This window comes from Littorina saxatilis, linkage group LG14 (genome assembly GCF_037325665.1).
Source record: "Littorina saxatilis isolate snail1 linkage group LG14, US_GU_Lsax_2.0, whole genome shotgun sequence".
NCBI classification, from domain to species: Eukaryota; Metazoa; Mollusca; class Gastropoda; order Littorinimorpha; family Littorinidae; genus Littorina; species Littorina saxatilis.
Genome location: NC_090258.1, coordinates 44,230,410 through 44,242,817, shown reverse-complemented (window position 1 = coordinate 44,242,817; position 12,408 = coordinate 44,230,410). Strand labels below are relative to the sequence as shown.

Below are 12,408 nucleotides of genomic sequence, written 5' to 3'. Positions count from 1 at the left end.
GAAAATTAAAAATATAAAAATTATGATCAAAATTAAATTTTTGAAATCAATTTAAAAACACTTTCATCTTATTCCTTGTCCGTTCCTGATTCCAAAAACATATAGATATGATATGTTTGGATTAAAAACACGCTCGGAAAGTTAAAACAAAGAGAGGTACATAAAAGCGTGCTATCCTTCTCAGCGCAAACCCCGCTCTTCTTGTCAATTTCACTGCCTTTGCCACGAGCGGTGGACTATGACGATGCTACGAGTATACGGTCTTGCTGAAAAATTGCATTGCGTTCAGTTTCATTCTGTGAGTTCGACAGCTTGACTAACTGTTATATTATCGCCTTACGCGACTTGTTGATAATTACTAACATTCGATTTCACAGCCTCAACCGTACTTGTTGTTTTCAGATCTGAAAAAATCGCCAACACGACTGGAACTTTATGTAAGTATTATTTTCCTTGTTTTAATCAACAATTTTTGGGGGCCATGCCGTTAATTGTCTTTTGGAAGGTAGATGGTAAATTGTTGGCTGAGGTTGCTCCATTGTCCTCCATTTTCCATGTTTTTATGAACGTTTTCCGAGGGAGGCATGCCCCCAGACCCCCCTGGGAGGTTCGGGTGCTACGCGCCCTCAACGCAACGCTTTGCGTTGTTGATCTGTCCTTAAAAGAAATTTGGTAACCCCCCCCCTCCCTTAAAAATGATGTGTGTGTGTGTGTGTGTGTGTGTGTGTGTGTGTGTGTGTGTGTCTAAGTGTGTGTGTGTGTGTACATGTGTGTGTGTTTGTGTGTGTGTGTTTGTGGGTGTGTGTGTGTTTGTGTGTGTGTGAGTGTGTGTGTGTGTGTTTGTGTGTGTGTATGTTTGTGTGTGTGTGTGTGTGTGTGTATATAGGGGGGGGGGGTTGAGGAGTGAAGCAGAAATACAGTTACATTATATCCACTGTAGCATGTTCGCAGTTTGTATGAAAAGTTCTAGCCTAAAGTCTCAATCCTTGTTGAAAAAAATTCTGTTTAGTTTAGTTCAACTATCTCGCTATCTTGTTTCGGTTTTCTTTCTTTTTTCAATCTTTTAACAGCTTTTTGATTTTACTTGTCAGAGTTTAAAGAAAAATACAGCCCCATCTATCGCTTTCCTCCAGCAGGAAGAACGACAACCCCGCTTCAATTCACCGCCGACTCCGGTCTATTCATTAGCAATGGCAAATATGCGCCCCACAAAAAAGAAAGACCTCCCTAAAGCACAGAACCTCCTGAGCCAGCCTGAAATTGAAGCGCGTTTTACCAAACGACGTCTGACCCTAAAGTCTGCCTGTCAGAAATACGGGAACGTGTCAGCATTATGGGGGATGCGGGCGATAGTCAGATTGCCTCGCTTTCCACCCGTGGTGAACGTCAGTGTATCGTACTGTCCGATCCCTAAAACGTCTTCAACTACATGGAAAGACATCTTCGCGAAGATTCGAGGAAAAATGAAGAGACTGAAAATTCCTGGCGTTATACCTCCTTCGAAGACTCCGGATGTTCGTTTTGTGTTTGTACGAGAACCGTACAGCAGATTGCTCTCCGCTTACGTGGACAAGCTGTTCTCCCCACATGGTATGATCTGGAACACCACTGGACGGGATGTCATCAAGAACTTCCGTCCGAACGCGTCATCAAAAAGCCTCGAGTGCGGTCATGACGTCACTTTTCCGGAATTCATCAAGTACGTCATCAGTATGGAGGAAAGTGGAGAAGATTACAACAGGCACTTTGTACTTTCCCACAAGTTCTGTGCGCTGTGTGATTACCACTACGACTACATCGGCCACCTAGAAACTATCCAGGAAGACATGCCCTACATCTTGAAGGCTATTCAGTCACCAGTGACTTACAGTCAAACTTTTGACAGTGTCACAATCCAGAAGAACACCCGGATGTCGCTCAATAGAATGAAGGACGCAGTCAGTCGCTGCATAGATGTGCACGAAGCCTGCATAAGGTTGTGGAAAAAATGGCAGATACGGGGCATCATCCACACATCGCAACCTTTTCCATTGACAAGGGAGCACACTCGTGATATCACACCGGAAGACTTCGCGAAAGCAGCATTATCGGCCGTTGCCCGGTCAGGGGAGGTAATGGAGAGAAGGGGACAGAAGGGGGAGGCGGCGAGAGAGGCGTACAGCGGGGTAGACATGGCGGACAGAGACAAGCTGCAGCGACTCCTGGCGGTGGACTGTCACATGTTTGGCTTTGACCCCCGACCTCCGCACGTCTTCCCCGTCACGCCGCACACATCTCACACACACTTCTCCTACTTTGACCTGTATCAGTAGACTGCTTGTATCTCTACACACACTTCTCCTACTTTGACCTGTATCAGTAGACTGGTTATATAGATACACACACTTCTCCTACTTTGACCTGTATCAGTAGACTGCTTGTATCGATACACACACTTCTACTACTTTGACCTGTATCAGTAGACTGCTTGTATCGATACACACACTTCTACTACTTTGACCTGTATCAGTAGACTGCCTGTATAGATACACACACTTCTCCTACTTTGACCTGTATCAGTAGACTGCTTGTATCTATACACACACTTTTCCTACTTTGACCTGTAACAGTAGACTGCTTGTATCGATACACACACTTCTACTACTTTGACCTGTATCAGTAGACTAGTTATATAGATACACACACTTCTACTACTTTGACCTGTATCAGTAGACTGCTTGTATCGATACACACACTTCTCCTACTTTGACCTGTATCAGTAGACTGCTTGTATCTCTACACACACTTCTCCTACTTTGACCTGTATCAGTAGACTGCTTGTATAGATACACACACTTCTACTACTTTGACCTGTATCAGTAGACTGCTTGTATTGATACACACACTTCTCCTACTTTGACCTGTATCAGTAGACTGCTTGTATCGATACACACACTTCTCCTACTTTGACCTGTATCAGTAGACTGCTTGTATCGATACACACACTTCTCCTACTTTGATGCACGTTTTTGTTTCATTGAAAAGCATGGGTCTACGGAAGGGTATACATATTTTTTATTCTTTGATGCCTTCAGTGTGTAGTCGATAACGACGTCGGGCGAAAGTTAACTAAGTTTTTATTATTGTGGATTGAGCAGTTACTAACAGTTGACGTTTTCAAAGAGCTTGTTAAACAAAGTTTGCGAGATCAATATTTTCATTATTCGAAAAGTGAGGCTGCCAGTAAAAGTGTCGGTTATATTTTTTGTTGTTGGTAAGAATGATATTTGTTTTAAACATTATTTGATGTATTTTAGAAAATCTTTTAGACATAACATGTTTTGCTTAGCATGCAAAGTCACGATTTTGTAATCTAAAACCCTGAATTAATATGAATATTTGTTTAGTTCTTTCCTAAAAGTTACGTAATACGACACGCTAAGAATACACATTTGCAAAAAGCAACACAGATTTTGGTCAGCCATTGGTCATAGCTTCTGAAATTTCCAAAACAAATCATTAAGAACTCAAGCACATATGGCTCTTTGAGTGGAGGACCCCCTCAAAAATTAATAATAATAATACGAATACTTATAACGCGCACATATCTCACCAACAGGCGACTCAAGGCGCACATACACTCATTCACACACACGGAGACTTAAAGTCACCAACACACACACACCATCAACCATTAAAACATGTACAGTTATTCAGGGTGGGATGGGGTGGGCAGTATAGAATGCATGGATTATGTGGAAAAAAGGAATGTCTTGAGTGCAGATTTGAATGATTCGAGGGACTGTTGTTGACGGAGGGGGAGAGGTAGTGTGTTCCATTGGCTAGGTGCTTGGAAAGAAAATGAGCGTTGACCTGCTGTTTTGAGTTTGGTGTGGGGGATGTTGAGCTTGAAAGGGAGAGAACTTGCCGCAAAACCTGCCTTTTTTGGCCCCTGAAACGTTTGACACCTACTGCCTTTGACAAAAGGCTACATAAAGACTAGAGAAGTAAAGTGCATAAAACAAAATGTTCTGAACAGGAAATTGAATGGCCTTTCCAATGATAGTCAGAAGTGTTTGGTTTGTGCATAATCTGATTTTTTGCAGATTTTAAAATACGGGGCTATGGTTTTTGTCAGGTCGATTTTAGGGGTGACCTTGTTTGACAGGCTGTCACGGGATGCTTATACAAAGTACCATCAATCGGACAAATGATATGAACAGCTGACATAATTACCTTTTCGAGCATATACAGTTCAACTAAAATGAATTGCGTTATAATACTTTTCTTAGCGTGCGAAATTTGTTGCAATAATTTGTTGGCCAAGTTTATTTATTTGTCTCTTGATATTTGTGCGTGTGTGTGTGTATGTCTCTCTTTGTCTTTCTACTTTTCTCTCTCATTCTGTCAATGTGTTTTATATGATTTTATATCTAACCCCTTTTGTTTTGTCGATGTCAGTGTGTATGTCAATACCTGCTTGTGAAAGAGAGAACGATTTTGTTGTGTGTGAAAAAAAAGTATTTTGATTTGGAGGTATCGACAGTCTTTGACATCGAAAAACTGTGGAAGAGAAAAAGACAGACAGACAAACAGACAGACAGACAGACACACACGCACACATAAACACATACAGACACACACACACACAGACAGACAGACACACACACCGTGCACAGACACACACACCGTGCACAGACACACACACACACACACACACACACACCCCACACACACATTCACAAATTCCTCTGTAACACCATCATATTAATGGCTGGATGTTAAACAAGTTCTCTCCCTTTCAAGATGGCGCAATTACTAAGCTCTTCTTATTTGCCTTGAAGGCGAATAATAGTAGGGCGATACCCTCTCCTGATCAACCAAACAAACGCAGGAATACCCCACACCCACGATACGGCTGACTATATGAGATTACGCATATTGGAGAACACAAGTATACAAAGTATTTTACACACAAAAAATCATTTCCGTAGCACAAAACGGAGCTGTGCAATTGCACACATATATATTATGAGCAAATTTTTTTTTCATTTTTTCATTTTTCATTTATTTATTGTCCCATCGCTGGGAAATTCGGGTCGCTTCCTCCCAGTGGAAAGCTAGCAGCAACGGGGTCGCGCTACCCAGGTGTCTGCGTGTTTAGGTGTATTCAGCCACCTGCACTTATGGCAGAATGTCCAAGGTCTTTTACGTGCCACTGTGGTGACACGGGGGTGGGACATGGCTTCCGTCTCTGAGCCTGCACATAAAGTTGACCCGTGTCCGTCCCGGCCCGAATTCGAACCAGCGACCTTCCGATCACAAGTCCAGTGCTCTACCAACTGAGCTACCGAGCCCCCTTAGCTGTCATCTGCAAACAACAACATTACAAGTAGAGGCGTCTCGGGAAGGGGGTAGGGGAATAGTGGTGGTTAATTATGACGTAACGATAAAGAAGAGTGGCAGCTGGATGGGGTATGGCGAAAACTCGGGGGTTGACAATATTTGTTAGAAAAATGATATTACAAAAAAACAAAACAAAAACAACTTTTTTTTCTAAAGAAAACCCACAAAACAAGTTTCGATGCTTCCCTTCAAACTCCCAGAAAAAGTACACTAGTACGTACCTCTTAAAACAAAACATACGCATGTATGTATGCATCTATGCATCTCCCCAGGTTGAGGGGGGGGGGGGGGGGGGGCAAAATCAGCTAGCCCAGAATGACCCCCCGGTCAAAACTGACTAGGTCAGTCAGTTTTGACCTCAACTTCAAACTTCAAGAATAAGTACTTTAGGACCTTTCACAACGAAATATATATGTATTTATATATACGACAACAAAAATTAACTTCAGTTGCACGTACTAAACTTGGCCAAAAAAGTATTGTGACACATGTACATTTTGCACTCAAATTAAAGCATTAAATACCGTCTCGTTTCATTCAAATTTTCTGTGCCAGTTAAGGCTGTTCACTTGACTTTCTGGATCACCTTTCGGATATAAGATTTCTTTTACGGGGATCACGTGACCGCCGCTAAAAAAAGGGTACCCTCAAAATTGACCAGACAAAAACAGAAGGGACATATTACAAATCGACAAAAAAAATCACAATTGGCAAAAGTTTTTTGTTTAAAAAAATCATTTTTAATCACGTTTTGAATATCATACAACACAAACATACTGATATCAGAAGATCTGTTATAACAAGAAAACAATAATTATATGTAATTAACAATTTACTTACTTACTTACTGCCTTTCACGCCTGGTGGCGTGTAGGGCAGCGACAATTAACAATTTAAGATAACAATTAAGACAACATATTGACTGATATAGGCACAACTTCGCCTTAAGAAAAGAAAGTCAAATCAATTACCCACCCATGACATGTAGCTTTGTTTAGCTAGTTTACGTATTCCGTGTGCTGTGCTATTCCTACTGATGCAGGTGTCAACGGTATGACAGTTAAAAACGGGAGGTTTTGCGTCAGTTCTGAGGGGTATCAAGACAAAAAGCGCTGTATTTCAGCATTGCCATTGACTGGATGGATTGCTTTGAAACGTTCAGAATATTCTGCCAACACACTAGACGTAATTTCAGAACATTTGGATTTTGGTATTTCTTCAGATGTTACGCAATGTTCTGGAAAAAGAGTAAAACCTGTCCATAAAAATGTGTGTTTGATCGGGATTTTTTTTTTTAACTGAGTAGCTTGTGAGTTTTATATTTGACAAACATTTTAAGATGTTTACATATTCAGAAGGTATATCGTTTTCTGGTTTCCGAGTAAGGGCTTCCCAGAGTGTGCGTCCCTTTGTCCTCAAGCCGAAAACACATATCAGAATGTCTTGGATGGGGTCCCGGGACGCACTCAATGTCAACAGATCTGGAAGACGATAGATCTTTCTTTCTTTATTTGTGACCCTCCACCACGAAATGAGTCGCATGTCACCTCACGCGGTTCTGCGCTAGGCATAATATAAGTCCGGGGGGTGTCTAGTAACAGTGTGAGGGTCACCATAGTCACAGGCTTATAACTCAAAAAGTGTTCACTCTTTTCTAAAACGGTTTTCACCACTGGATTGAGAATAAAACACTCTTTAAGAAAATGTAAAAATATGAAAATCATGAAAAGGTGACATGCGACTCATTCCGTGGTGGAGGGTCACATTTGGTGTTTAACGTCGTTTTCAACCACGAAGGTTATATCGCGACGGGGAAAGGGGGGAGATGGGATAGAGCCACTTGTCAATTGTTTCTTGTTCACAAAAGCACTAATCAAAAAATTGCTCCAGGGGCTTGCAACGTAGTACAATATATGACCTTCCTGGGAGAATGCAAGTTTCCAGTACAAAGGACTTAACATTTCTTACATACTGCTTGACTAAAATCTTTACAAAAATTGACTATATTCTATACAAGAAACACTTAACAAGGGTAAAAAGAGAAACAGAATCCGTTAGTCGCCTCTTACGACATGCTGGGGAGTATCGGGTAAATTCTTCCCCCTAACCCGCGGGGGAGGGGAAGACGATAGATGAAGGTAGGGGTCAAAATCACAAGTGAGAATAATTGCCAAGCACATGCACAGACTGACAGTGCTCTTCCTTCTCTGTTTCAATCTCCGAATTCAAAATAAAACATTGAAAATGTTGTGAGAGAAAATCCATATAATCAACAACAAGAACCCCAAAATTGTTGAAACACTGACGAACCTCATACCACATCAATACACGGTATGGTATTGGATGCTGCGAGGTACGGGCAGCAACTCTAGCCTCTTGTCCTACGTTCTGATTGCTTATCTCCCTTGTTTACTTGATCAAAATGTTACATAACAAAGAACAACTGACATTTCATATTTTTTAAAAACCCAAACCCACCCCCCAAAAAAGGAAGTAAATAAAAAAATATAGAGGCTTGCCATTATTTTTGTTTTTGTTTTTTTATTTTTCTGCCATTTTACTTTTAGTGGGTTTTTTCTCTTCTTTTGTTTAACTCTGGTTTGACTCAAGTGTGATTTCTCGGCTGGAGGGAAAGCGGAACGCATTTGACCATGTTGACAGATCGTCTGTAAAAGCGCTCAGCCTGCCTGGCCTTCCTCTCCAGGAGGTGCTGACGAGCCCTGAGCTTGACGTTGAGAGAGGCGTCGTCAAAGTGAGTAGTCTTCCATTCACACCCAGCATGCATCGCTCTCTTCACCTTCCCGTACAACGTCTTCAGCTTCTTCAGCTCGCTGGCCACCTCGTCGCGTAGGGATACAAGATGGCTGCTGTCCTCCAGCGCCCAGGCTTCCTCATCCGGGGCTTTTCTCGTCAGGGACTGCACGTCTTCTCTCAGACTCTCCATCTTGCGGAAGATGGGTTCGACCAGTGACGCGTCAACCAGCGCGCCGTTCACTTTGTTTAGCATGACCTTGAACTCAAACTGAAAAACAAGATAACAATGACTATGTACTCACCAACCAGGAACAATAAAAACACGATAACAATGACTATGTACTCACCAACCAGGAACAATAAAAACACGATAACAATGACTATGTACTCACCAACCAGGAACAATAAAAACACGATAACAATGACTATGTACTCACCAACCAGGAACAATAAAAACACGATAACAATGACTATGTACTCACCAACCAGGAACAATAAAAACACGAATAAGAGGACCGGTTTCGACGTATGTCTTCGTCAGCTAAAATACTAAAAAAGGAGAAACGACAGGAAGAGAAAGAAGAACATGAGTAAGGAAGAAGACAGACAGCAAATAACGTTATACTCAGAGTTATAGCCTACTAAAAAAGAACAAAGTCTAGGAACCTTTTTTCTGAACTGAAAAGACAAACAAACACACTGTAGATAGGTAAAGTTCAGATCTCAGATAGGTAAAGTTCAGATCTCAGATAGGTAAAGTTCAGATCTCAGATAGGTACAGTTCAGATCTCAGATAGGTACAGTTCAGATCTCAGATAGGTACAGTTCAGATCTCAGATAGGTAAAGTTCAGATCTCAGATAGGTACAGTTCAGATCTCAGATAGGTACAGTTCAGATCTCAGATAGGTAAAGTTCAGATCCCAGAAGCTAGGAGGACCCGCTGCTGATCCGCAGAAGACTGGGTAGCCACCAAGCTAAGGATATAACTCCATCAACATCCAACACTGAACAAGAAGAAGAATATCTAGGAAACAAAGGGACGTAAACGTTCTAAAAATAGACGAAGAGTAAGTGAGCGTTATGTAGAACCAAGCACCTGGCAGCCGAAAGAATAACAAGCATGGAAATGAAGAATCGACTTTCATTCTTAAGCTCAGTTCTGACACACACATGGACATACTTTGCATTTCCAAACCATGGAGATTTACAAAATTACAAGTGAGGAAAAGCTGTTTGAAATACTTTAAAAAGATTAAGAAATAACAGCAATACTATTATCTCAAGTAGAAATGTGTGGTCATTAAATCTAGTAATACAACAGGGACCTGTTTACAATCACACACACACACACACACACACACACACACACACACACACACACACACACACACACACATACACACACACACGTACACACACACAGACACACACACACACGCACACACACACACAAACACACACACACACACACACACACACACACACACACACACAATGATGCAAAAGGAAAGGAATCTGGCGAGAATTGTTGCATCAAGGTACATAACTCACCCTTTTCCTGTCGACTTCTGAACGTTGTTGCATTATCCGGTTGTCTCCCTTGGTCCATGTCAAAACTGCTGCTGTTTTCGCTGCATTCGCTGTCTGAAGATTCCATGCTCTCGTCACCGGCGCTCCCCGATGACTCAGTGGGTACCGGAGAAACATCATTTGGACAAGGGTTCATCACAAGTGTCTGAAAAACACGAAACGGTCTTTTTCAATCACCGGCAGGAATGCATACATGCATGAAAAAGCGCATTTTTCTTAGTGGCACGATTATAATTGTTTTCGCATTTTAATGAGAAACAAGAGCGAAATCCAAGTATAGCCGGGCTATAAATAGCCGGCGTCTACAAAAAAACACATTCTGCAGTAAGAAACCTAAGTTATTCCCCCTTTATTCCCCCCTCTCCCCCCTCGCTGAAGCTCGCATTTTTCATGATCCGCCAACTTCGACCATTATTTTTAATAATCACTGAGACTCGGCATGTAACCTCTACTTATTCCCCCCTCTGCTTCTTTACCTCTGTAAACTTGTAGAGCTAGTTATTTTTCGATAAACACCCAGCAACCAAACAAATAACGACCGAGCAACAGCCTGAATCCTCGATAGCGCAATGGGTTGAGAAGCTGTTCTGCGTCGGTACTACTTTTGCGACTGAAAAGTTCCGAACGCTCTAATGTACGAAGTATACATCTCTGGAGCAAACAATACAAACATACCGCATTTAAATTAACAACTACAGGCTTGAACACATGAATCTCCATATAAAATCCATGAGTTTGGTTAGATCTGCTGTGCACAAACCGTTCATCACAAGCAAATTCCCAAGGCAAGTAACTCTCATACTTTGTCTAGCGACAAGATTAGTTCCCCTTTCAAATTTCTTTTCACTCAGTTTCTTCGACAACAGACTGCAATCCGACGGTCAGTTTTCAACAATATTTCATTTAATAAACAGATCACACGCAACCAAATGCACACATCTCATCAATTTAAACAACATTAAGCGGTTTCATACACTATTTTCCCCAGAAAACTGAACTTCATACAGTTTTTAACGTTGGAACACGGGTGCAAAAGTTCGTCTGCTAGTCCCATTTGACGAAAGAACATTATCCTAAGCGATACCAAAACATATACAGAACACACAATATCTGCCTTTGCTGCCACAGCAGAATAACAGCATATCTGTGTACTTGATTTTTAGTCCAAAATAGGAAAACTGACAAGAAGTGTTAACAGAATGATTTGCACGGAACTATACAACCGCGCATTAATCGATCGCCTGCGCAGGTTGACTGGTTGAGTGAATAGGATTCGATCAAACTTTCGCAAAAAAACTCCTCTTTTCTTTGAATAACTGAAGAAAGGAGGAATAAAGAGGTTACACACCTCGTCTCAGTGATTATAAAAAATAATGGTCTCAGTTCGCGGTCATGAAAATTCTCGCTAAAGCTCGCATTTTTCATGATCCGCTAACTTCGACCATTATTTTTAATAATCACTTAGACTCGGCATGTAACCTCTACATACCAGCCGCGCTCGGACTACTGTGGCGAAGTTACTGTGGCGAAGTTACTGGGGACCGGTGACGAATTTACCGTGTTACGAACTTACTGGTATCCTCTTTTTGTGTGTGATTGGTTCTCTTAAAGGGAAACAATCGCTGTCAAAATCATATTTCTGAATGTGTTGTTGCTTCCCTTCAATCAGGATTGGCTCCTTGACGAATAGAGGATCATAGAGTGATACAGCTGTGAAAAATGTACGTTGAAAATAAAATGCTTTGCAATAATGCCATCACGATCACGAAAACAAATGACGATCACGATCACGAGACTTGATTTTTTTGTCATCATGGATCACGGGCAAAGTCCCATCATGATCAAAGAAATGGAAATGTCGGCAATCACGGTCACAGAAAGGTCAAATAACGCCAATCACGATCACGATTTTAAACCCTTTGGGGCCCTCAGAGAGGAGTGAGGGTAGGAAAGAGAGAGAGGGAGAGACTGAGAGGGAGAGAGAGGGAGAGAGAGATCGAGGGAGAGAGAGGGAGAGAGAGAGGGGTGAGGGTAGGAGAGAGAGAGAGAGGGAGAGAGAGGGAGAGAGAGGGAGAGAGAGAGGGAACGAGAGGGTGAGAGAGGGAGAGAGAGAGAGAGAGAGGGAGAGAGAGAGAGAGAGAGAGAGAGAGAGAGAGAGAGAGAGAGAGAGAGAGAGAGAGAGAGAGAGAGAGAGAGAGAGAGAGAGAGAGAGAGAGAGAGAGAGAGAGAGAAAATGTAAGTTTTACGCCCTCACGGCAAAGCCATTAGGGGCATGTTACACGGGAAAACCCGGCTTTGTATGAAAATAAAAAATAAAAATGCAGGGGGGGGGGGGGGGGGGGGGGGGGGGATGTAGACAGCTGGCTGCCGGCTGCTAGAGGAGACCTGAAATGGGCTAGGGACCGGGTTGGGTCGTCTTGGGTCAGTGCTGAAATGGTTACTTTATTGGCTGTTGGCCGAACGGACACCCGGGCTTCATATTTTTGCATGCATGTATTCGTGTTTCCAAGGCCTGAGGCTTTCGCTGTGACCCTGTGATCTTTATCGTGCGCATGCGTGCACACGGGGGTGTTCGGACACCGAGGAGAGTCTGCACAAAGTTGACTCTGGGACACACATCCCGCGCCGAACTTGGGGGTTGAACCCACGCTGATAGTAACAACCGGTTTTAAAGCCAG

General features: G+C 42.3%; 1 protein-coding gene across 1 annotated transcript; it reads left to right on the top strand.

Annotated features, from left to right (window-relative positions):
* The first annotated feature begins 1,148 nt into the window (after positions 1-1,148).
* Positions 1,149-4,518, top strand: LOC138946712 (carbohydrate sulfotransferase 9-like). Its single transcript, XM_070318119.1, has one exon. It carries the CDS (start codon positions 1,191-1,193, stop codon positions 2,310-2,312), a length of 1,122 nt encoding a protein of 373 aa, XP_070174220.1. The 5' UTR covers positions 1,149-1,190; the 3' UTR covers positions 2,313-4,518.
* The last annotated feature ends 7,890 nt before the right edge of the window (positions 4,519-12,408 follow it).

Coding starts and splice junctions, on each gene's coding strand:
- LOC138946712 (XM_070318119.1), top strand. CDS start 1,191: ATGGCAAATATGCGCCCCACAAAAAAGAAAGACCTCCCTAAAGCACAG.